This window comes from Oryctolagus cuniculus, chromosome 10 (genome assembly GCF_051225735.1).
Source record: "Oryctolagus cuniculus isolate XC-2025 breed Fujian yellow rabbit chromosome 10, ASM5122573v1, whole genome shotgun sequence".
NCBI classification, from domain to species: Eukaryota; Metazoa; Chordata; class Mammalia; order Lagomorpha; family Leporidae; genus Oryctolagus; species Oryctolagus cuniculus.
The window spans coordinates 69,904,891-69,930,488 of NC_142876.1; the positions used below are offsets into that span (position 1 = coordinate 69,904,891).

A 25,598-nucleotide genomic window follows, 5' to 3' on the forward strand; every position below is an offset into this window, starting at 1 on the left:
ATTTTTTTTGAGGAATACAAATTTCGTAAGTACAACTTTAGGAATATAGTTATTGGATTTGGAGTCTCAAGACAAGTTTTTAAACTGCACCCTTAGAGGTAAGTCTGTAGGAACGTATGCAGAACTATACAGCTTTACAGTTACAAACTTATTCCTCCCTCTCTTATTCCCACTCTTATTTTTTACTGAGATCATCCTCAATTGACTTTACACACACATGATTAACTCTATGTTAAGTAAAGAGTTCAACAAATAGTAAGAAGAAGAAAAAAAAATACCGAAACTGTTCCTCAACAATCAAGATAAGGGCAGCTCAAGTCAGCCCTTCTCAAAGTGTCAATTTCTCTTCTACAGATTTTGTTTTAGATGCTCTGTTAGTTCTCACAGATCAGGGAGAACATCGTATTTGTCCCTTTGGATGAAGTCATATCTTATTGTCCTCAAATACTGTCTTCATTTTTCTGAACTGCTTACTTTTTTTTTTTTTTAAGATTCTATTTATTTATTTGAGAGGCAGAATTACAGAGAGAAGACAGAGAGAAAGGTCTGCCATTCACTGGTTCACTCTCCAAATGGATGCAATGGCTGGAGCTGGGGCAATCCAAAGCCAGCAGCCAGTGGCTTCTTCCAGGTCTCCTACACTGCTGCAAGGTGCCCAACCACTTGGGCCATCTTCCACTGCTTTCCCAGGCCATAAGCAGAGAGCTGGATCATAAGAGGAGCACTAAGACACAAACCAGCACCCATATAGGATGCCAGTGCTGCAGGTGGAGGCTTAGCCTACTACGCCACAGCACAGGCCCCAAGAACTGCTTATTCTTTTAAAATAAGCATAAATTTAAACTTTCTTTAGACTGACATTTTTATAAGTTCATTATACATACGTGTCAATCTAGAGACAACTGTTATCTTCACAATACCAACACTTTCATCAGGAGCTGGGCTTGTCTCTCCATGTATTTTAAATCTTCCTTGTCACTCAGTGGAGTTGTTTGTAATAAATTCTACGTACTTCTTGTTAAACTGACTAGTTAAGTATTTAAAAATTTCTATCACTATTTTAATTGGTGTCAATGTGAACATGTTTTTCTCCTTTAATCAATTATAATGAATTACATTGTTACATTCCCTTACACTGGCCATCTTTATAAAATTAGAATTAACTTTGAAATGATGTTTTATATTCTATTTCTAGATTATATATGTTTATAATACATTAGAATTTGAGATCTATAACTGAGGTCAAATTAACCTAACTGCAGAGGGTAAAGAGGAGACACTAACACATTTATTTATGCCTTTGGTTTTTCTTCACCCCTTCCTTCTAAAGCTCAGGCTCATTTTATTGTAACCTTCCTAGCCTGAATAAAATCTTGGGTTTTTACACTTTTCCCCTCGTTTTTAAAGACTTTAGCCAAATCCTGTATGTTTAGATATACTATCATTTCTTTGTTTTCTACAGTCTCTAACAGCAGTATTATTTCTTTCACTCAAGAGTGGTTAAACTTTTTTATATCATGCTTCCTTATTTTCTTTTTCCCCTGCTTTTTGCTGTATTAATCAAATTTTCTTTGTTCCTCTTTCTCCATTAACTTAGAAATTACCAGTTTATTCTAGTGAGTACTAGTATTAAATTATTAAAAGAATGCTTGACATATTTTCCTACTTATTTAAAAACAGCCCTATTAGTAAAACCTGTAATGCTTCTTGCAGTCTAATACCCTGTTTTATCTTCAAATAATCAAGAACTGGGGCCGACACTGTGACATAGTAGGTAAAGCCAGCTTCCCATATGGGCACCAGTTCGAGACCCAGCTGCTCCACTTCTGATCCAGCCTCTGCTATGGTCTGGGAAAGCAGCAGAAGATGGCTCATGTCCTTGGGCCCCTGCACCCACATGGGAGACCCAGGAGAAACTCCTGGCTCCTGGCTTTGGACTGGTGCAGCTCCAGCTGTTGCAGCCATCTGGGGAGTGAACCAGCAAATGGAAGAGTCTCTCTCTCTCTCTGCCTCTCCATTAAATCTGCCTTTCAAATAAATAAATATTTTTTTTTAAATCAAGAACTTTGGATTAACTTTTTCTTTTCCAATTTCTCAACTAATTAAAAAGTTTTCCTTGGGGCTGGCATCGTGACTTAGCCAATTAAACCACCTGCGGCACCGGCATCCCATATAGGTTCCAGTTCAAGTTCCAGCTGCTCCAGTTCTAATCTAGCTCCCTGCTAACATGCCTGGGAAGGCACTGGAGGATGGCACAAATCATTGGGCCCCTGCACCTATATAGTAGATACAGAAGAAGCTCCTGGCTTCCCCAGCCCCGAGACGTTGTGGCCATTTAGAGAGTGAACCAGTGGACGGAAGATCTCTCTCTAACTATGCCTTTCAAATAAATAAAATAAGTCTTTAAAAAAATTTCTTAATATTTTCAGTAAGGCTTACAACTATAATCAATTACCTAGAGTTAACTCTACATTTTACTTGGTGTTCCTGCCCAAACTTAGTTTCTATACCTGTTGCTCTTCCCTCTGCACTTGGTTGGCCTTTTTCTGTTTTCAATGTCTGATGCTAATCTGCTTTGTTCCTCTCTAAAGGAGCTTACTTTTCTACTTTGCAGGGTTTTTTTAACCAAAATACCCAGAAAATTTATGGGGATGCACATAGGTTTTTTATGCTTTTTAAAAATATATATATATTTTTGTTTAAGATTTTGTGGTTTCCTTTGCTCTTGAGATCCAAGGTCTTTACAGCTCAGAGATATCCTCTCCTATTTCACTGGCTACTGCCTCACTTCACTCTTTAGTTTTCTTGCAGGAACTGCCATCACATGGATTTGCCATCACATGGATTTGCCATCTACATGCGTTCTAAGTAATATCTCCTAATACCTATTTTTTACATTTTTCTCTGGAGTTTTGAGAGGTTTTTCTCAAGCCAACCTGGTATTATGCAGTATCTACTCCACTAGTTGGCATTAAGTTTTTTTAAAAATAGTGTGTTGTAGCCTTAAGAATTCTTCATTATTCTCAGTTTATTTTAGCCAAACAATCTGCTTTTCTCATGTTGGGAAAGTAAATTACCATTTTCTCTGTTTTTTTTTAATATGGGGGGGGGGGGTATGAGAATGGATACGAATGTGCTCACACCTGCCTCATCATTTGCCAAATGCCCATAATGGCTGGGGCTGAGCCATGCTGAAACCCAGAGCTGGGAACTCAATCCAAGTATCCCATGTGTGTGGCAGAGACCCAACCACTTGCTTGGCTTCCAGAGTACACATTAGCAGGAAGCAGGAAGCTGGAATCAGGATCTGGAGCCAGCACTCAGAGGTACTCTGATATGAGATACAGGCATTCCAAGCAGCATCTTAACCAGTGTGCCAAACACCAGCATATTTTTTTAAGTTTTATTTATTTATCTGAAAAGTAGAGTTACAAAGAGGCAGAGAAAGAGAGAAAGTGAGAGAAAGAGGTGTCTTCCATCTGCTGGTTCACTCCCCAGATGGCAGCAACAGCCGGAGCTGGGCCAATTCGAAGCCAGGAACCAGGAGCTTCTTCCGGGTCTCCCATGCAGGTGCTTCTACTGCTTTCCCAGGCTAGCAGAAAGCTGAATCAGAAGTGGAGCAGCCAGGACTTAAACCAGCGCCCATATGAGATTCCAGTACTGCAGGAGGTGGCTTTACTCGCTATGCCACAGCGACTGCCAGTTAATGCCAGCATCTTAATTGTTAAGATATTCATCCCAGGCCGGCGCCACAGCTCACTAGGCTAATCCTCCGCCTTGCGGCGCCCGCACACCGGGTTCTAGTCCCGGTCGGGGCACCGGATTCTGTCCCGGTTGCCCCTCTTCCAGGCCAGCTCTCTGCTGTGGCCAGGGAGTCCAGTAGAGGATGGCCCAAGTCCTTGGGCCCTGCACCCCATGGGAGAATAGGATAAGTACCTGGCTCCTGCCATCAGATCAGCGCGGCGCGCCGGCCGCAGCGGCCATTGGAGGGTGAACCAACGGCAAAGGAAGACCTTTCTCTCTGTCTCTCTCTCTCACTGTCCACTCTTCCTGTCAAAAAATAAAAATAAAAAATAAAAAAATCCCCCGGCCGGCGCCGCGGCTCACTAGGCTAATCCTCCGCCTAGCGGCGCCGGCACACCGGGTTCTAGTCCCGGTCGGGGCGCCGGATTCTGTCCCGGTTGCCCCTCTTCCAGGCCAGCCCTCTGCTGTGGCCAGGGAGTGCAGTGGAGGATGGCCCAGGTGCTTGGGCCCTGCACCCCATGGGAGACCAGGAAAAGCACCTGGCTCCTGGCTCCTGCCATCGGACCAGCGCGGTGCGCCGGCCGCAGCGCTCCGGCCGCGGTGGCCATTGGAGGGTGAACCAACGGCAAAAGGAAGACCTTTCTCTCTGTCTCTCTCTCTCACTGTCCACTCTGCCTGTCAAAAAAAAAAAAAAAAAAAAAATCCCCCAAGCCTCAGATATGTGAGTGGATCCTCTCCAAGCATCAAATAATCTCCTAAGATTGTTAGTTTATTTCAGTAATGAATGAAGACACCACCAGAATAACCACAAACCTTCTAATGAATAGGATTATAGAGTTTGTCACAGTTTCCTGCCTCCTTTCTTGCTGTCCATTTTTACTGCTAATTGTACAATTGTGTCTAACAACTTACCTTTTCTTTTTTAAAACTCGGGATCTCAAAATCTTCCTTGAGGCTACCATGGAGCCAGTCTAAAAAACATAAGAAAAGCATGGAGGCCGGCTCTTTGGCATAGCAGGTAAAGCCACAGCCTGCAGCACTGGCATCCCATACGGGTGCCAGTGTGTGTCCCAGCTGCTCCACTTCCAACCCAGTTCCAGGCTAATGTGACTGGGAAAGCAGCAGGAGACGGCCCAAGTGCTTGGGCCCCTGTACCCACGAGGGAGACCTGCAGGATGCTCCCGGCTCCTAGCTTCAGCCTGGTCCAGCCCTGACCACTGCAGCCATCTGGAGACTGAAACATCAGAAGGAAGATCTGTGTGTGTGTGTGTGTGTGTGTGCCTCTGCCTCTCCCTTTCCGTAAATCAGCATTTCAAATAAATAAATAAATCTTAAAAAAAGAAAAAGAAAAACATGTTCACACATAAAGGGAACACAGGAGGAGGATTTTGCCTAAGGGCATGAAGAACACAGTACATGAATAGACTTAAAGAATGAGCAGCAGTATGCCACATGAGCAAGCAGAGAAAGAAGGGGTCAAGCACACAAAACAGCTTGGGTAAAGTTACGTAGTTCAACATCCATAGCCATAAGCAAAATGCAAATTTAAGCCAAAGATACCATTTCACACTTACTAGTATTACTGTAATAATGTTTAAAAAAAAAAAAAACTGTAAGTGAGAATGCAGAGAAATCAGAAACATAAACTGATGGTAAGAATGCAAAATGGAAACTTGTGCTGAGGCGTAACAGTTAAGCTTCCACCTACAACACTGGCATCCCATATGGGCACCAGTTCGAGATCCAACTGTTCTACTTCCAATCCAGCTCCCTGCTGATGTGCCTGGGAAAACAGCAGAAGATGGCCCAAGCGCTTAGGTCCCTGAACCTATGTGGGAGACCCAGAAGAAGCTCCAGGATCCTGGCTTCGGCCTGGCCCAGTCCTGGCCATAGTGACCTTCGAGGAATGAACCAGAAGATGGAAGAGATGTCTGTCTCTCGCCCTCTCTCTCTCTCTGTCTCTCCTCCCTTCTCTATAATTCTGCCTTTCAAGTAAAATAAAGAAAAAATTAAAAAAGTTATATTATCTAGCAATTCCACATCTAGGTCTATACTTAACAGATTTGAAAACAAGTACTCAAGGGGCTGGCGCTGTGGCGGCATCCTGTGTGGGCGTCGGTTCAGGTCCTGGCTGCTCCACTTCCAATCCAGCTCTCTACTGTGGCCTGGGAGAGCAGTGGAGGATGGCCCAAGTGCTTGGGCCCCTGTACCCACATGGGAGACCTGGAGGAGGCTCCTGGTTCCTGGCTTCAGATCGGCGCAGCTCGAGCTGGTACGGCCAACTGGGGAGTGAACCAGCAGATGGAGGACCTCCCCCCCACCCCTCTCTCTCTGCCTCTCCTCTGTGTAACTCTGACTTTCAAATAAATGAATGAATCTTTAAAAAAAAAAAAAAAAAGGCCTATAGCATTAGAAGATAGTACATGTGTTTAAAAAAAAAAGTACTCAAACAGATTCTTGTACATCAATGCTCACTGCAGCACTTTTTCAGACAGCCAAAAAGCAAAACAACCAAAAGTCCATCAATAAACAAATGGATAAACAAAATGTCTACATCTAGACTGTGGAATATTATGCTGCAATAAAAGGGAATGTGGTTCTGGTACATGCTACAACATGGATGAACCTTGAAAATATGTGAAACGAAGTCAGACACAGAAAAGACCAATTTTACATAATTCTACTTATAGAGGTTCCCAGGATAGGCAAATTCACAGATACAAAAAAGTAGAGATCACCAGGGCTAGGAGGAGGAGAGGATAGGAAGTTATTGCTTCATGGGTACAGAGTTTCTGTTTGGGGTATGAAAGGGTTTGGAAATAAATAGTGATGGTAGTTGCACAAGATTGTAAATAGAATCAATGACATTTTAAAGTACAAATACTTGAAAATTGCTAAAATGGCAAGTTGTTTTATATATATATATAAAACATATATATATATATATATATATATATATATATATAACAAGAATAAAAACAAGAACATAACTGCAAATTATAACCATGGTAAGGGGCAGGTGTTCAACCTAGAAATTAAAGACACCAGTAAAGATGCCTTTATCACAGGGACTGGTGCTGTGGTATAGCACAGTAAAGCTGCTGACTGCAGTGCCAGCATCCCATGTGGGCACCAGTTCAAGTCCTGGCTGCGCATTCCATATAAGTGCTAGTTCAAGTCCCAGCTGCTCCACTTTCTGTGCTATGGCCTGGGAAAGCAGCAGAAGATGGCCAAAGTCCTTGGGCCCCTGCACCTGCATGGGAGACCCAGAAGAAGCTCTTGGCTCTTGGCTTCAGATTGGCGCAGCTCCAGCTGATGTAGCCATCTGGAGAGTGAACCAGTGGATGGAAGACTCTCTCTCTGCCTCTGCCTCTGCCTCTGCCTCTCTGTAACTCTTTCAAATAAATAAATAATCTTAAAAAAAAAAAAATACAGCTTCTAAAGTTAAGTCCCAGGTTCCTACCTGGATCTATTACTCAACTATAGTCTAAACTGGAAAAAGCTCAGCCTCAAGTTTTCTCAGGTTTTAACTACCTGTCAGATAATCCATGGAGGACATGCTTAACACACAGGAGTAGCTCAGTCAAGATGAGCTTTTTTATTCTTTTTTTTTTAAAAAAAAAAAGTTTATTTATTTATTTATTTGAAAATCAGTTACACAGAGAGGAGAGGCAGAGAGAGAGATGTCTTCCATCCGATGGTTCACTCCCCAGTTTGCCGCAACGGATGGAGCTGTGCCGATCTGAAGCCAGGAGCCAGAGCTTCTTCTGGGTCTCCCACGTGGGTGCAGGGGCCCAAGGACTTGAGCCACCTTCTACTGCTTTCCCAGGCCATAGTAGAGAGCTGTATCAGAAGTGGAACAGCCAGGTCTCGAACCAGCGCCCATATGGGATGTCAGCATTTCAGTCCAGGGCGTTAACCCACTGCGTGACAGCGCTGGCCCTGAGCTATTTTATTCTTAAACTCTCTTTCTAAAACAGAGCACCTCAAAGTATGATAGAATGACAGGCATGTTAAGGGCCACAGATAAGACTGAACAAAAATCATGAGTTTTCCAAGTAAGTACACAACATACTTCCTATTTCACTGTGTTCTTCAGCAGTATCTTTATATAAAGAATATGGACAAACACTTGATTCATGAAAGAAAATTCATATTTCACTACATAATTTAAGATTCACTTAGGGGCCCAAAGTATAAACAAATAAGTTCAGGTACACTATCTTGTAAGTAGAAGCTCACTACCAATTTGGGATTATCTTAAAGTCCTTTTTCTCACATAATTAACAGAAGATTACTCTTTTCTGATTTCCTAAGTTCTTATTTGTTGCTCCATCATATCACTTAGGGAAAATACTCAACATTGCAAGGATATAAAAGTTTTCTGTACACTACATATAGAACAAAGCTAGGTATTGAACACTAAAATATTATCTGATATAATTATCTCACCTTGACAATGATAATTAAGCTACAGTGATGGACTTTTTTTTAAATTGTTTTGATTCAAAATTTGAGTCTATGTTTTGTAGCTTCACTTGCTAAAATACAACTCAGAGCAGAAGCAGTTCTCACCATCAAGGAGCAACTGCAATTTTCCACCATTACCCCCACATAACTGCTCCTTTACTAGGAACAGAGTGCCACACACTCTGGAAGTCATACACCCTTACCTCAATCCACCAAAAGAATTCCTGGAAGCACTACAAAGTAAACTGAAAAGCGGAATTGAAAACTTTCAGAGTATAAAACTGTTCAAATAAAGAAGACACAAAAGGATGCAGTATGAGATTTTCTCAGAGAAATGAAAGTAGTTTTAAATAAGATTATAAATGATCAGTGTCGTATACCAAATAAAACTTATAGAACAAAGGCATATTAAATCGAACATACTAGAATTTGAAAGGAATCAGAAGACTATATTTTAAAAAACTACACAGGAACCTATCACATTATTACATTGGAAAAAGATGCCAGAAATCCAGATAAAAGCTTTTAATTTTAAGTAGGCTTCTTGATCAGCACTCCTTTTCTGGAGGATCATTAAGCCCAGCAGTCCTTTTTGGGGGGCAGCTTGTAAACCCTTGGAAATCTCACGCTAAATTTAGCAAAATTTTATGTATGTGGACATTTCATACACAGGTTTTATTTTAAAGGTGTCTAAAGTCATCTATGATTTTTAAAAGCCAGTATTTCACTGTTGAAAAACAATTTCTTGACCCATTAGTACTCCTGTATCACATTAAATAAAAGTTACTGATGGGTTAAGCCGCCACCTACAACCCCAGCATCCCATATGGGCACCAGTTCCTGTCCCGGCTGGTCCATTTTCAATCCAGCTCCCTACTAATAGCCTCGGAAAAGCAGTGGAAGATGACTTAAGTGCTTGGGCCCCATGTAGGAGACCCAGATGAAACTCCTGTCTCAGGGCCAGCACTGCAGTGCAGCAGGTTAACGCCCTGGCTTCCCATTGCGGCCATATGGGAAGTGAACCAGAGGATGAAGATCTCACTCACTCTCTAACTATTTCAAATAAATAAATATTTTTTAAAAACCGAAAAACTGCCAGCTGTGGCTCACTTGGCTAATCCTCCACCTGCAGCGCCGGCACCCAGGTTCTAGTCCCGGTTGGGGCACCGGGTACTAGTCCCAGTTGCTCCTCTTCCAGTCCAGCTCTCTGCTGTGGTCCGGGAGGGCAGTGGAGAATGGCCCAAGTGCTTAGGTCCCTGCACCCGCATGGGAGACTGGGAGGAAGCACCCAGGCTCCTGGCTTCGGATCGGCACAGTGCAGGCCATAGCAGCCATTAGGGGAGTGAACCAATGGAAGGAAGACCTTTCTCTCTGTCTCTCTCTCACTGTCTATAACTCTACCTGTCAAATAAAAACAAACAAAAAAAGAAAGAAAGAAAGACAGACAGACAGACAAATTACCTGAATCCACACATGCAGTTTCAAGAAGTTTGCAAATCCCTCCTGAAGTCTTATCCATGGATCTCAGATACTGTTTTAATAGCCTCAAGTCCCCAAATGATCCTACATATTCTACTCCCTTCTAACAATTAAAAATTAAAAATTGTTCCCTCACTGAGGATTATCTCTAATAGATCATAAAAGTAAAGTAACATAGATAGACATAGTAGTAAATTAGGGCAGTGCTGAAACAAGAATCAGAGAACTGGATTTGGGTCACTACTGGATATCGAAACACTGTATGTCACAGTCATATATTGGACAAGTGTCAGCTGTAAATGAAAGGTTTGGAGTAAACCAAGGTGCTGACATTTGAAAACAGAAGAAATGTTTAGTGCTTACTTAACAAGCATACAACATGTTTCAGGCCCAAATAGGTAGATGGGGGAACAAAGAAAAACAAGGCCACCCTCAAGGAGCTGGACAAAGAATTATAAAACAATCTAAGGGCCATGGCATAGAAGGTTAAGCCACTGCCTGAAGTGCTAGTATTCCAAACACGTGCCAGTTGAAGTCCCAGTTGCTCTACTTCTGATACAGCCCCCTGCTGATGTGCTTGGGAAGGCAGCAGAAGATAGGCCAGGTCTTTGGGTACCTGCCACCCACGTGGGAGACCTGGAATAGGCTCCCAGCTCCTGGCTTCCCATTAGGGTCATATAGGGAGTGAACCAGAGGATGAAAGATACCTCTCTCTCTCTCTACTTCTCTGTGTATTTCTGCCTTTCAAATAAAATCTTTAAAAACAGAAAGAGCACATAGCTTTATCTAAAGAGCCTAGAGTCTAGTCTTAAAGATGTTTCCCAGGCAGATAAGGTACACACAGACTATATCCTATACACGTGAAGACTCTTAAGTAACCACATAAAGGCAGCAAGCACTAAGGTTAGACAACACGTAGAAGAATGTGTAACTAGAAGGTAGGGAAAGTGTTTTGTACACTTTAAAAATATATATATTTATTTTATTTGAAAGGCAGAGTTACATCAAGAGGGAGGGAGAGAGAGAGAGAGATCTTTCATTTGTTGGTTCACTCCCCAGATGGCTGCAACGGACAGGGCTGGGCCAGAACAAAGCCAGAGCTTCATCCAGGTCTCCCACATGGGTGGCAGGGATCTGAGTACATGGCCTATCTGCTGCTTTTCCAGGCACACTAGCAGGGAGCTGGATCAGAGTGGATCGGATGGGACTCACACAGGAACCCACACAGGATGCTGGCATCACAAGTGGTAGCTTAATCCCCACTACGCCACAATGCTGGTGCCAAGTAAAACGGTTCTGATTTACCTGTCACACCGGAGCATCCTGTAAGTACAGTTTTTTTCTTTTTCTTTTCTTTTTTTTTTTTTTTTTTTAAGATTTATTTATTCATTTAAAAAGCAGAGTTACAGAGAGGCAGAGGCAGAGACAGAGAGAGGTCTTCCATCCGCTGGTTCACTCCCCAGATGGCCGCAACGGCTGGAGCTGGGCCAATCCGAAGCCAGGAGCCAGGAGCTTCTTCTGGGTCTCCCAAGCGGGTGCAGGGGCTCAAGGACCTGGGCCATCTTCTACTGCCTTCCCAAGCCGAAGAAGAGAGCTGGATTGGAAGTAGAGCAGCCAGAACTCAAACCAGCACCCATATGGGATGCCAACACTGCAGGCAGCAGCTTTACCTGCTACACCATAGCGCCGGTCCCTGCAAGTACAGTTGAGCATCCCTTATCCAAAATGCCAGGGAAGAGAAGTGTTTCAGATTTTGGATTTTTTGGATTTCTGCATGTAGAACCCAAATCTAAACATAAAATTCATTTACAGTTCATAAAACATGTATAAAGCCAGAGGTAATTTTATACAATACTTTTTAGGGTGCCTGGATTTTGAATGCCACTCATCAGAGGTCAAGAATTTTCTACTGTGGTATCATATGGTATCATGTCAGTACTCAGAAAGTTTCAGATTTTACATTTTCAGATTAGTAATGTTCAGCCTATAATAAAAGAACTGAGTTCACTATATCTGACTTTTAAAAATTAACTTACAAATTGTAAAATCTGCTCTGATAATAATTGAACTACAAATGTCTAATTAAGAAAAATAGTTAAGAGTTCCATGGTTCATAAACCCTAATAAATCAGCCAAATACTTTCTGAACCATCACTTACTAGAAACATTCTGATTCAGCTTTTGCTATTTCCCTAGTTTCACTCCTTTCCCTGAAAAGCTTACTAAACTCTATCCCTTTCCTCTGCCCATCTCATGCCCCAGCCTGATTCAGTCAACAATCACCAATGACTAAAGGACAGGCAGAAAAGCAATTATGAATACTGTTCAAAAAGAATTAACTTCAGACTATATAATGCTATCACTTTGTCAATCAGAACAAAATTTCCAGAAATCCCACTTCTGCCAAGTACACCCTTTCAAGGCCAAGTCTTCCACAATGGGTTCTTGATTCTATCAGCTACTGATTTTTTAGGTTTCTGGCTCCAAAAATCATCCTTTCTACACATTTATTCAACATCTACCTTCTCTCTCGTGGCTCATCTCCACAATCACATAAATCTATCAAGCTGCACTTTTCTCCTAAAAAGTCATTCATTCAACAAATACTTACCAAGTGCTTAGTAAGGGCCTGATCCCAGGCAAAGCACTGGCACTATCTTCCTAAAGTTCTGACAAGGCAGAGAAGATCCGCTGGAACTAACAGTCTGCTCTGCTCCAACCCAAGAACTCGTTCCTGAGAAACCTCCTGTTACCTGAAATCAGGCTATAAAACAACTGTGCGAAGGGGATAAAAGGACTAAGAGGCCAGTTTCAGACTCAAAATATTAAATGTATTTTTCCTGCAAAAATTTCAGTAAGATATAAAGCAAAAGTTCTCATATGACTGAGCTCTTAGTTGTGTCTAGTTTTTGCTCAAGAGAGATGCTTTTCTTTGCCTAGTCCCATTAGTACTACCAAAAAAAGCACAACTCTTCACAAACATCATCACAAATATCACCCATTGTTGATAAACAAAACGGAACATTTTTTCCATACTCAAGCAGTGAAGCTTTCAACAGCAGTTTTCTTAATGCAATTTGTGTTCCTGAAATAATCTGCTGCTGAATTATATCCAATTCATCCGATGAAAGGGGAAGTCGTGGAATGTTATAGATGTAACAGGAGCTCAGAGCCAGCAGGGGCAGGTTGGGAAAGACCTCCCAACCCCAAGGAAGTGAGACTTCAGAGATGAGTAAGAGGTCGTAAAACAAGAGGAGAAAGAAAAGCGGGGTAAGTGCCAAGGCATAAGGAACAACATTTATAAAGGCCCTAAGGGGAGAGAATAGGCAGGCACATTTTCATGAATCGAACATACGGGAAAGGGTTGGAAAGCGATAGGCAGCACATGTGGTCTTTGTGAGCCAGCACACGGCGCTGAGTTCACATATCAGGCTACATTTCAGCTACTTCTTTCCCACTCCTTCCCTTTAAGTTGGGTTTCTCACAAGAGTGGTTCACACTCGCTTGTTCACACTCCACCCCACCTTGTCTTCTCAACTCTGAGCATCTCTCTTCTGTAATCCACTATAACTGCTCTCTTAAAGGCTGGTTTTCTGACTGTTCGATTCAGTGGATCCTTTCAGTCTTGGTATTATTTGTCCCTGGTGAAGTTCCAGGCTCTGCTGACCACCCCACCCCCATCCCCACCCATGGCTATTCCTCTCGTTCTGTTCTATAAGCTCCTCTTTCCCTACCTGTCCTCTTAAGTGCTGTTACCTCTAGCATTTCCAAACCCTCTAGTATCTTCCCTGAAGCAGACACCTTACTGCTAAGACTTCAAATGCCAACAGCATGCTTATGATTCCCACAACTATATTTAACAGCTCAGACCTCTCTCTTAAACTCCAAATGTATATTCAACTATTTCAATTTCAATGTCTCACAAGTATCTCAAACTGAATTGCAGTTTCAAAACCAAACACATCAGGGCCAGCACTGTAGCACAGCAAGTTAAGCATCTGCCTGCAGCACCAGCATCCCATATGAGCACCAGTTTGAGTCCCAGTTGCTCCACTTCCAATCCAGCTCCCCGCTGATGGCCTGGGAAAGCAGAAGATGGCCCAAGTGCTTGGGCCCCCGCACCCATGTGGGAGACCTGGAAGAAGTTCCTGGCTTTGGATCAGCTCAGTTCCAGCAGTTGCAGCCATCTGGGGAGTGAACCAGCAGATGGAAGACCTCTTTCTCTGTCGCTCCCTTTCTGTAACTCTGCCTCTCAAGTAAATAAATAAATCTTTTAAAAAAAAATCTATTTCTGTAACATTTTCAATCTGTACTTCCCCTCCATTATCCCTGCCACTGCACTGCCTAAATTCAGGAGCTTATCACCTCTCTAGGTTCATTCCAGCAGATCACCTCCCTGCCTACACACAGCCCTATCCAACGCTCTAGAACAATCCTACTAAAAAGTCAGTATAATCACAGTACCTCTAGTCTTGAAATTCCTCAGTGAGTCCCTGTTAACTACCTCAGATTCCTGTGTCTGATCCACAAGGGCCTAGATTCTAGGTCCTGCTTATCTTCCAGCCCCTCAACTTCACAGCAAACAGGGCACAAGGCTATTCTGTTGGTAGCTCTCAGTATTCTACATTGTGCCTTGTGTGCACTTCCTTCCCTGGAAAACTAACTCTCCCATCCCACACCCCAGCTTTGCCTCTTCACCAGACCAACCTCTCCTTGAAGACTTAGGTAAGGCCCTCCTTCCTCCAGGAAACTTCACCAGAATGCCCAGGTGTACCCTTCTGGGAAATACATGATTCCTAGGTACCTACTTCCATGGCACTCTATGCTTAAAACAAGCTTTTCATTTATCAAAACTTTTTCGTCCTGATGGTTGATGTACAATGTAATACTTTATCCATTATAGTATTTTGTTGTTGTTGTTCTAGTACCATTGGTTGAACTTTGTAATTAACACACAATTATTCTTAGGTGTTTAAATTTTAACTGAAAAGTGATCCCTGTTAGGAATTTGGAAAACATTATGCTGAGTGAAATAAGCCAATCCCAAAGGGACAAATACCACTTGTTCTCCCTGATCGGTGACAACTAACTGAGCACCAAAAAGGAAACCTGTTAAAGAGAAATGAACACTATGAGAAACGGTGACTTGATCAGCCCTCACCCTGACTGTTGATGAGCAACTTGATATGTTTTCCCTCTTAGTATTTTTTTTTTGTTTGTTCTACTTAATACTTTTGGTTGAATACTGTAATCAATACACAATTATTCTTAACTGCTAAAACTTAACTGAAAAGTGATCACTGTTAAATATAAGAGTGGAAATAAGAGAGGGAAGAGATGTGCAATTCGGGACATGCTCAAGCTGACTTACCTCAAATGGCAGAGTTAGAAACATACCAGGGGATTCCAATTCAATCCCATCAGGGTGGCATGTACCAATGCCATCTCACTAGTCCCAGTGATCAGTTTCTGTTCACAATTGATCATAATGATAGGACTGAGAAACAAAGGGATCACATAAACAAGAATAGTGTCTGCAAATACTAGCTGATAGAATAAAAAAGGGAGAGAACGATCCAACATGGGAAGTGAGATACACAGCAGACCCATAGAATGGCAGATGTCCTAAACAGCACTCTGGCCTCAGAATCAGCCCTTAAGGTATGCGGATCCAGCTGAAATGCCCAAGAGAGTATTTCAGGCATGGAAACCCAAGACACTCTGGGGAAAAAAAAAACCTAAATGAAAGATCTTTATGTTTCTGTGTGGGAGCAAACTGTTGAAATCTTTACTTAATGTATGCTAAACTGATCTTCTGTATATAAAGAGAATCGAAAATGAATCATGATGTGAATGGAAGGGGAGAGGGAAATGGGAAAGGGGAGGGTTGCGAGTGGGAGGGACGTTATGGGGGGGAAGCCATTGTAATCCATAAGCTGTACTTTGGAAATTTATATTCATTAAATAAAAGTTAAAAAACTTTTTTATTTGCTTACCTATGTACTACTCTCCACTAGGCTGGATCTCTGAGGGAAGAACTCTTTTTTTTTTTTTTTTTTTTTTGACAGAGTTAGACAGTGAGAGAGAGAGAGAGAGAAAAGTCTTCCTCCTGTTGGTTCATTCTCCAAATGGCCGGCTACAGCCAGAGCTACGCTGATCCGAAGCCAGGAGCCAGGTGCTTCCTCCTGGTCTCCTATGCAGGTGCTGGAGCCTAAGCACTTGGGCCATCCTCCACTGCCTTCCCGGGCCACAGCAGAGAGCTGGACTGGAAGAGGAGCAACTGGGACTAAAACCCGGCACCTATATGGGATGCAGGCGCCACAGGCGGAGGATTAACCAAGTGAGACACAGCGCTGGCCCCAGAACTCTATCTTTAGTCAGGAATCCTCAAGGCCTAATACTGGCATACATCAGGCACGTTTATGAGTGAACAAATGAAAATACGGAATTGCAATGAAGTCCTCAAGAGAACAACTCCTAGAATGTGACAGCCTCAAGAGCAGGAGTCCTGTCAGTGGCATTCTACAGAGTCCCCAGTGTCCAGAGCGAAAGCTGGCATGCCAATGGAGATCAGTATATACTTGTAGAACGGAGGAACATATGTTCTAGAGTCACAGGAAAATACCAAGTACAAATTCTTCCTGACTTGCTTTCCATGACTAACTTTCCTGGTTTGTGACCTACTTTTACTGTAATTATCAGGGTGGATGACATGGTTTCTACTAACCAAAAACTAGTACCCTGTGCTTTCACTAGTAAAATATAACACAAGCATAGAGCAACCAAATAAACTACAGGATTCCTGGGTAGAAGTCCACAGGAGGGTTTTCTCAGCTCCTTGAAACTGCACGTCAAATTTTCAATTGGTCCAAGTATCTGCATTTTTCTAGCAAGAAGGATCACAATTTTCCTTGAATTCCAGAATATATATTAAAAAACAAACAAACAAAAACGGAACACAGCCAGCGCTGTGGATCAACAGGCTAATCCTCCGCCTGCGGAGCTGGTACACCGGGTTCTAGTCCCAGTCGGGGCGCCGGATTCTGTCCCGGTTGCCCCTCTTCCAGGCCAGCTCTCTGCTGTGGCCCGGGAAGGCAGTGGAGGATGGCCCAGGTCCTTGGACCCTGCACCCACATGGGAGACCAGGAGAAGCACCTGGCTCCTGGCTTGGGATCAGCGCAGCGCGCTGACCACAGCACCCATTGGAGGGTGAACCAACGGTAAAGAAGACCTTTCTCTCTGGCTCTCTCTCTCACTGTCCACTCTGCCTGTCAAAAAAAATAATAAATAAATAAAAAGAACAAAACCCTACCTAACAAAAATGTTAGCCTGAATTAAGCTGCATTCACCTCTCTTCTCAGATCTGTATTTTGATATATCACCGGTACCTTGAGCAGCAGTAGCAACTGCTGAAACAAATGTATACAACTGGCCGGCGCCGCGGCTCACTAGGCTAATCCTCCACCTGCGGCGCCAGCACCCCGGGGTTCTAGTCCCGGTTGGGGCGCCGGTTCTGTCCCAGTTGCTCCTCTTCCAGTCCAGCTCTCTGCTGTGGCCCCGGAAGGCAGTGGAGGATGGCCCAAGTCCTGGGCCCTGCACCCACATGGGAGACCAGGAGGGTGCACTTGGCTCCTGGCTTCAGATCAGCGCAGTGCGCCGGCTGTGGCGTCCATTTTGGGGGTGAACCAACAGAAGGAGGACCTTTCTCTCTCTCTCACTCTGTCAAAAAAAAAAAAAAAAAAAGTATCCAACTGGCACACTCTCCCAGAGATTCCTACTAGAATGTGCATTAATATTTTCTATAATTGGAAAAGTACTCAGGGCCAGCGCTGTGGTGTAGCAGGTTAAACTGCTACCTGCAGTGCCAGCATCCCGTATGGGCACCAGTTCGAGTCCTGGCTGCTCTACTTCCAATCCAGCTCTGTGCTATGGCCTAGGAAGCAATACGGGACGGCCCAAGTCCTTGGGCCCCTACACCCGAGTGGGAGAGCCGGAAGAAGCTCTTGGCTCCTGCCTTCAGATCGGCGCAGCTCCAACCTTTGTGGCTATCTTGGGAGTGAATCAGTGGATGGAAGACTTCTCTCTCTGCCTCTCTGTAACTATGCCTTTCAAATAAATAAATCTTTAAAAAAAAAAAAAAAAAAAAAAGAAGATAGTATTGTAGGGACCAGTGCTGTGGCATAGCATGTGAAGCCGCCAATTGCAGTGCTGGCATCCAATATGGGCGCCGGTTCAAGACCTGACTGTTTCACTCCGGATCCAGCTCTCTGCTCTGCCCGGGGAAAGCAGTAGAAGATGGACCAAATCCTTGGGCCCCTGCAACCGCGTGGGAGCTCCTGGCTCCTGATTGGCGAAGCGCTGCCATTGGGGAGTGAACCTTCAGATGGACGACCTCTTTCTCTCTGCCTCTACCTCTCTGTAACTCTGCTTTTTAAGTAAATAAACAAAGCTTTAAAAACAAATACCCACCAATGTTCTTTAAAAGTTAGTGAGCAATTCTTACCTACTCTGCATCCAACTGAGTCAAGGTTTATTATACTACCAGCCAGTGTTTAAGAAAACATTACATTCGCCGGCGCCGCGGCTCACTAGGCTAATCCTCCGCCTTGCGGCGCCGGCACACTGAGTTCTAGTCCCGGTCGGGGCGCCGGATTCTGTCCCAGTTGCCCCTCTTCCAGGACAGCTCTCTGCTGTGGCCAGGGAGTGCAGTGGAGGATGGTGCAAGTGCTTGGGCCCTGCACCCCATGGGAGACCAGGAGAAGCCCTGGCTCCTGGCTTCGGATCAGCGCGGTGCGCTGGCCGCAGCGCTCCAGTCGCGGCGGCCATTGGAGGGTGAACCAACGGCAAAGGAAGACCTTTCTCTCTGTCTCTCTCTCTCACTATCCACTCTGCCTGTCAAAAAAAAAAAAAAAAGAAAGAAAAGAAAACATTTGAACATGACACAGGGAATATTTCTACTGTCATCTAATTAAATGAAATGGGGGGAAAACCCAGGATTACCCAGATTTACAGGAAAGCTTTTTCCTTCCTTTCACTGTATACAGTGAACCAAACATCAAAGCAGCATTTAACTAACCAATCACTAAATCCAATCTTGTGACTAATATGCTAATAATTCAACAGAAGAAAATAAGCAATTATATCATTTTAAATTAAATTAATAAAGCTTTGAATTAAAGAGTTATCGACATAAAAAAGCTAGTCAGAGCGTTCACACTACAGAGTCCATTTATCCAGTTGAGTAAGAAGGATCATGCCGTACTGACTGGCCTGAGACGGTGGTGGCCTACAGGCGAGGAATGGGACGGGGTGACTGGTTGACTGTTTTGAGTGGTGCTTGCACGGATGGACACATTTGTGAAACTCGTTTCAATGCACAGGTAAGATCTGTGTGGCTTACTGCACGTAAAATATGCCTCAGTAAAAATATATAGAGATTTATACTAAAAAGAAAAACAATACTCTCGTCACTGAACTAACACAGCCAGTCTCCCTCCGTTCCGGGAAGGCGACCCACACGCACACGTCGAGTCCGCACGAGCCTCCAGGAACATGAACGCTTGGTGGGCCCCCAACTAGCGACGGCCGCCTTGGGAACGGGGGTCGAAGCAGCCCCGGGTCGCCGGCTAGGAAGGGCCGGCTCCGGCAAGTTCCGCACCCACGGCGATCGGCTCCGACCGACGCCGACCCCCGCCCAGGGAGCGCCCACTAGTTCCGCGGACACCAGCTGCCGCTCGCTAGACCACGACACGCCAACGAAACGGCGTCCGCGAGCCAGAGCCACGCACGGGGGGCATGGGAGCGACCGCGACGTTGTAGCCCGGCCCCGCGACAACCCCCAAGCCCACCTCAATTCTGCCCCGTAATATCCCACGCCCACGCCTGCTCCTCCCCAGCGCCCCACTCACTCACGCCCGTCCCCCCACACGCGGCTCTGCCGGGAACCTGCACCCACACCTGCTCCCGCTGCCAACCCCACAACGGTTCCTCCCGGCTCCCCGCCGGCCTCCCCACTCCCGACCGCGTCACGCTGTGCGGGGCACCCGCACTCGCCACAAGGCGCCGCTGTGGCGCCGCCTTCCACAATCAACTCTGCGCTTGCGCTCACTAGGAGGACGCTCTTCCAAATCTTTTTTTCAAAAGGGGCAAGAAAGCGGTCGGCGCAGGCGCGCCCCTGACGCGGGCCGCGCGCCGCCACTTCCGCCCTGAGCGGGAGGCGGGGGAGGCGAGAGTGAGCCGGCGGGCGCGAGCCCGGGTCCTCGGAGGACGGCGGCTGTCGCGTGGTCCCGCAACTCACCAAGTACAGCGGCTGCCAGCGACACTGAGCATCCAACTCCTCGAACTCCCGCTCGATCGTAGCAGCCATGGCGGAGGGAGCGAGTTGGCGCGAGCGGAGCCTCCACTGGCGGAGAGGCTCAGGCCCCGCACGATCCGGGCAGAGCGCTGGTGGTGCAGCGCATGCGCGCTCCGCTCCCCGCCCCGCCCCCACGCTGAGCCCGACCGGCTGTGGGGAAAGTACCTGGAGCGTCGGACGTCAGCGCGCCGACTCGGCGCGCGCGGGGTCGGACGGCGGTGGGGCGGGGCGGGACGCTGTGGGGGGCGTGGCCAGGGGCACCCAGGTGGGAGGGGGCGGGGCCAGGAGGACCACCCAGAAGCTGCGGTCCCGCGCCGCTTAGCGGGAAGTGGCCTGGGGGTCGGAGGGAATAGCGCGAGGGTGATGGGAGTGAGACTCGCCCGGAAGTTCCCCAGAGAGGTCGGAGACATGCTCCACCTTGATGTCCCATTTCTCATTTTAGTTTTCGGTTTTTTTTTTAATGGGATCTTCGCTTTAAACATCTAGGTCAGTTTATCGGCGTGTGTCCAACTTCGGAACGAATGCTTCAGCGCTGATGTCAGCCTCCCGTAGGCCTGTGGGTTTTCTGCAAAAATCTCACTGTCATCTTCACGAGGAGTTAGGAAAATTTTAGCTGTGCCACACAATATTGAAATTTAAATCTTAACCAAACCAATGAAATTAACTCAGTTCTTCAGCCAGCCGGGGGCCACATTTCAAAGGCTCAGCACCGCCTGTGGCTAGTGGCTGCACCCCCGCGGAGCTCACATACAGAGCACTTCTATCATCAAAGTTATTTTGGACAGAGCTGCCCGAGAGGACAAAAATACTTGAGGTAGAGTCACGTAAAATAATGAAAGCTGGCCAGAAAGAAACAGAAGGCTACAGGAGCTAGAAAAATATCTTAGTAAAAATTAAAAGTCAACACTTTTCTATTGATAATGTAATTTTAGCATACGTGGAAGCTTCCTCCAAAAGAACCCCATAATCAAATAGTCTGGTTTCTGTCATTGAAACTGCCCAGATTAAAGGCATGTATCCCACAATACCCTGTGACTACTCATGGAGACGTTCTGTCCTACCAAGGAAAGGCCGTTTGTCCACTTAAAGTTAAGGGAGGCAGTGGTGGTAGTGTTTGGCTGAAGGGCGGGTAGTCTTGCCCTGAAAGCAAGTTTTGGTCACCAAGTATTCTCCAACCTTTGGAACTCGTTTGTCAGCCTCCCTACTGGCAGGAGCTGAACCTGCTCCTTGCTTCTCTAATATTTTTTCTTTCAAGATTTGTTTATTGGGGCCGATGCCGCGGCTCACTGGCTAATCCTCCGCCTGCGGTACCGGCACCCCAGGTTCTAGTCCTGGTTGGGGCGCCGGATTCTGTCCAGGTTGCCCCTCTTCCAGGCCAGCTCTCTGCTGTGGAGGTAGTGGAGGATGGCCCAAGTGCCCCTGCACCCACATGGGAGACCAGGAGGAAGCACCTGGCTCCTGGCTTCGGATCAGTGCAGCACACCGGCCGTGGTGGCCATTTGGGGGATGAACCAAGGGAAGGAAGACCAATCCGTCTATCTGTCTCTCTCACTGTCTATCTAACTCTGCCTATCAAGAAAAAAAAAAAAAAGATTTGTTCATTGAATGAGTGATGTTAAGCTACAGCTTAGGACACCTGTATCAGAGTTGCTGGTTTGAGTCCTGGCTACTCATGCTTCCAATCCAGTTTCCTGCTACTGTGCCTGGGAGGCAGCAGGTAAGGGACGCAAACACTTGAATCCCTAACGGTTCTACACACGAGACCCAGATGGAGTTCCTGGCTCCTTCCTGGCTGTGGCCTGGCCCAGCTCCAGCTGGCAGAGAAAGAGGAAGAGAGATCTTGTGTTTGCTAGTTCACTCCCCAAATGGCTGCAACATGAGAATGGATCTGGGCCTTTGATGTATTTCCCTTCGCCTGCTGGCAGGCATCACATTTTGTGGGTACAGAGTTGAAGAAGAGGCATTGCAGGAGACAGGGCTGGCGTCTCTGTCACAGAGTATTCAGGAGGGCCCTGCAAAGCCAGCAGCCGGTGGTCACCAGCGCTCTGCCCCTGATGCTTTTCCTAGTGGCTTTCATGAACTCTCCTCCCACGCACCCTAGAGAGCTATTTCCAGCAAGCTCTAGAAGGCAACATAGTAGATGGAATGGTAGCCTCCCAAGAATATGTGTGCCTGTAATCTGTGAATGTGGCTTATAGAAAAATGTTGTTGGAAGATGCAGTTAAGGTAAGGATCTTGAGATGGGATTTTCCTAGATTATCAGGGTGGGCCCGAAATTCAGTGACAAACACCCAAGAGAAGGGTGACAAAAAGGCCACGTGAAGAGGAGGCGGTGCAGCCTCAGGGAAACCTTGGAGTCAGCAGCAGCTGCACGAGGCAAGAAAGCCTGCACCCCTTCGGAGGGAACACAGCTGGATAGACATCTTGATTTTGGCGTTCTGCCTCTAGAACCAGGAGAGAAGCAACTGCTGTTGTCCTAAGCCACCACATGTGTTGTGATTTGTTACGGTCGCCAGCTGTACCAAGATTTCCGGCAAGTTCTATCATTGTTAGCACCACAAGGACAGGCCTTCTCCAGGGAGGTCTGGATCTCAGCCCAGGGGTGGCAGGACTGTGAAGAGGGAGGGGCACCTTTCCCCACGCTCCATCTCTGCCAGATGGGCAGTGCCTGTCTCACACCCCTATTCCTGTAGCCTCCAGGCCGCCACAAAACACACCAAACACCGGAGTAAGGGTAAGGGTTTATTGGGGGAAACGCGACAGACTGGAGGGAAGGGGCGAAGAAGGAAAAGAGGGAGAAGGAGAGCATAAGAGAGACAGAGAGATCAGGAGAAGGAGAGCAAGAGAGAGCCACACATTCAGGAATGGGTCCTTTTAAAAATTTGCAGGGGGTGGGCAGGGAAGTAGGAGCATCCAATCCCATTAGGATGGGGGTGGGACTGACACTGGTGGTTGGGCCACGTGGCTATCTGGCTTCCAGCAATGGCGGCGGGTGCTAGAGCCTAGGATGGCGTCGGGAATGTGCCATTTTACTAACCCAGCGTCCTCTGTACTTTTTACTAGTAAGTCACTGCCTACTCCAACCTGCTACCACTTCTGATTCTTTATATCTGGGGCAAGTGGTGTAGTGGCAAAGCCACCACCTACAATGCTTCCATCCTATATGAGAGTGTCTGGATTTGAATCCAGGCTCCATTCCTCATCCCAGGGAATAAGAGTTCCCTGCTTGGAGGCAGCAGTGAGGACTCATAGTGGAGCCCTGTCACCTAGGTGGGAGGCTGGAATGGAGTTCCAGGTTCCTGGCTTTGGCCCAGCCTGGCCCCAGGCAGTTGTTTGCATTTGGAGTGTGAACTAGCAGATGGAAACACTTTCTCTCTCTCTCGCTTTTCTCTGTCTCCCAAATGAGTAATTTTTTTTTAAAGACAGAAAAATGGCAGCAGTGCTAGAAAGACAGCAGAGCATGAGCAAAGAAAGAGCCTTTTGGTTCCAGAAAATCTTAACCAGCGCTCAAAGCCAGCCAGGCAGAGCAAGCACTTGGGTAAAGAAGGAGCAGAGGAAAGGAAGAGGGCTCAGGGTCAAGTAACTGCCATCTGCGCACGTGGGTCCCTGCAGCAGCAGCACGCAGGACGCAGCTTGGGTGACCAGAAGTGAAAACTCATGCCTTGCAAGTGCCACATAATGAGGAAAAATAAAGAAGCTGTCGCTCCCCCTCTTCGTGGAGGAACGACACAGGACCCTGCGCTGTTCTTTCGTCTGCTCGGCCCTCCCCGGGTTTGCTGCTGGTTCTTCCCGGGTTGGCTACTGTCCCTTCCACCTCCGTGGAAGGGCAGTTCCCCCTGCCACATTCCCCACTTCCGCAGGGGAGCGGCACACCGCCGGCCGGCTCTCTCGGGGGCTGCACAGGTGTTCCCTTAGATGTTCCCCTTAGATGTTCCTGGTGCATGCCGTCTCTCTCCTCCTTTATAGTCCTGCTCCGCCAATCCCAACTCGGCTGCCCACACGCCGAGTACGCTGCTCTCCTCCAACCAGGAGCAAGTCCTACAGTTCATTGGCTGAACTGGAGGCAGCTGTGTAGAAGCTGTTTTCTTCTCTCCCAGCGCCATATTGTGGGAGAGCAGATGCATAGAATAAGTCTTAATTCCAGTAACTCAGTCCAGTCCGAGCCGCTCCCCACAGAAGCTGGGCCTTTGTTGTAGGCATCCAGAGGGTTACTGAGTGAACTTTCTGGTGCAGTGGACCCTTGCAAGACCTCCGCTGGAGAAAGTCTCAAGGGGTGTCTTTGTCAGTTACCCCCTCCTCCACAGCCTAACATTGTTGCCTCTAGGGGAGCCTATGTGACCTGGGGATTTCCAACTCTGAAGTCTATCCAGGCTCTGGCAGAGGTCAAGGATAAGACCCTCTGACAGAAGACAGTTCTGAGGAGCACCGGGGACAGCCTTCACTGATGAAGTCACCTACCTGGGGAGTGCTGCCGGGTGGTCACACAGTCCTTGCACGCTTTCCACCTCTCTGTGGCCTGCCGTGGTACTGAGACTAAAGTGGCTGGCAGGGGTGAATGCATCAGTCCAGCTGAGCTAGACCCAGAGTTTCTGAGAGCACAGCACACTGGAAGCGTATGTTTTTGCTTTTTGAAACTTGTCGAGTGTCTTCAGAGAAGATTTTCCTGGTTTCTCTGTGGCAACTGGAAGAGAAGGGTCAGGAAAGACAGGAGGTTATGATCATCTCCCATCACTGCCCGGGTTCGAGGGAAGGTTCCATTGTTTTCCATGCTGGCCTCAGTATGCCTTGGAGGACGGAGTGCTGCTTTGTCACATCTGTCCTAGGGTTTGGTGTTGGTAAATGACTAACTCAAGTATGTGGCAAGGCTCCCTAAGAACTCCTGCAACAGTGAACCCTGAGAAGTCTTAGGGCATTGGTGTGAAAAGACTTGAAACACAGGACCAAGAGCACAAAACAAGTGCCCAGGTGTCTGTGCTGTGCGTCCCATACCCCAATTTTCCCGTGACAGCTTTGCAAGCTCAGACTCACCTGGCTCCAAGTAGATCTGGTGATTTGGGGATGCTGGCCTGCAACTGGCTTAGACTTTCTTTTTATTTAAGATTTATTTATTTTACTTGAAAGTCCGAGTCACACAGAGAGAGGCAGAGAGAGAGAGAGAGAGAGAGAGAGAGAGAGGTCTTCCATCTGCTGGTTCACTCCCCAGATGGCTGCAATGGCTGGAGCTATGCCGATCCGAAGCCAGAAGCCAGGAGCTTGTTCCGGATCTCCCACATGGGTGCAGGGCCCAAGGACTTGGGCCATCTTCCATGGCTTTCCCAGGCCATAGCAGAGAGCTGGATCGGAAGTGGAGCAGCTGGGTCTCGAACCGGAGCCCATATGGGATTCCGGCACAGCAGGTGGAGGCTCTACCTGCTATGCCACAGTGCCAGCCCCTGGCTTAGTCCTTTTCTTAAGCTCAGGACTTCAGAAAGACCCCTCTGCCAAGAAAATATGCACACACTCAAAATTTTGCTTGGAATTTTAGGGTGCTCCTAGATTCTTCTCCACAGCG

General features: G+C 46.4%; 1 protein-coding gene across 7 annotated transcripts in view; it reads right to left on the minus strand.

Moving 5' to 3' along the window:
* The window catches only part of PTPN2 (protein tyrosine phosphatase non-receptor type 2), a 111,526-nt gene extending 91,267 nt beyond the window's left edge, over positions 1 to 20,259 (minus strand). For 5 of the 7 annotated variants that reach the window (XM_070050527.2, XM_002713523.6, XM_070050525.2 and 2 more), the window contains exon 1: positions 19,991 to 20,162. In XM_070050527.2, the coding sequence (XP_069906628.1) occupies positions 19,991 to 20,059 (69 nt within the window). In that variant the 5' untranslated portion in view covers positions 20,060 to 20,162. Of the gene's footprint in view, positions 1 to 19,990; positions 20,163 to 20,212 lie in introns of those variants that run through there. The other 2 variants (XM_089305379.1, XM_089305378.1) reach the window with 2 other exon arrangements.
* Positions 20,260 to 25,598: the final 5,339 nt, after the last annotated feature.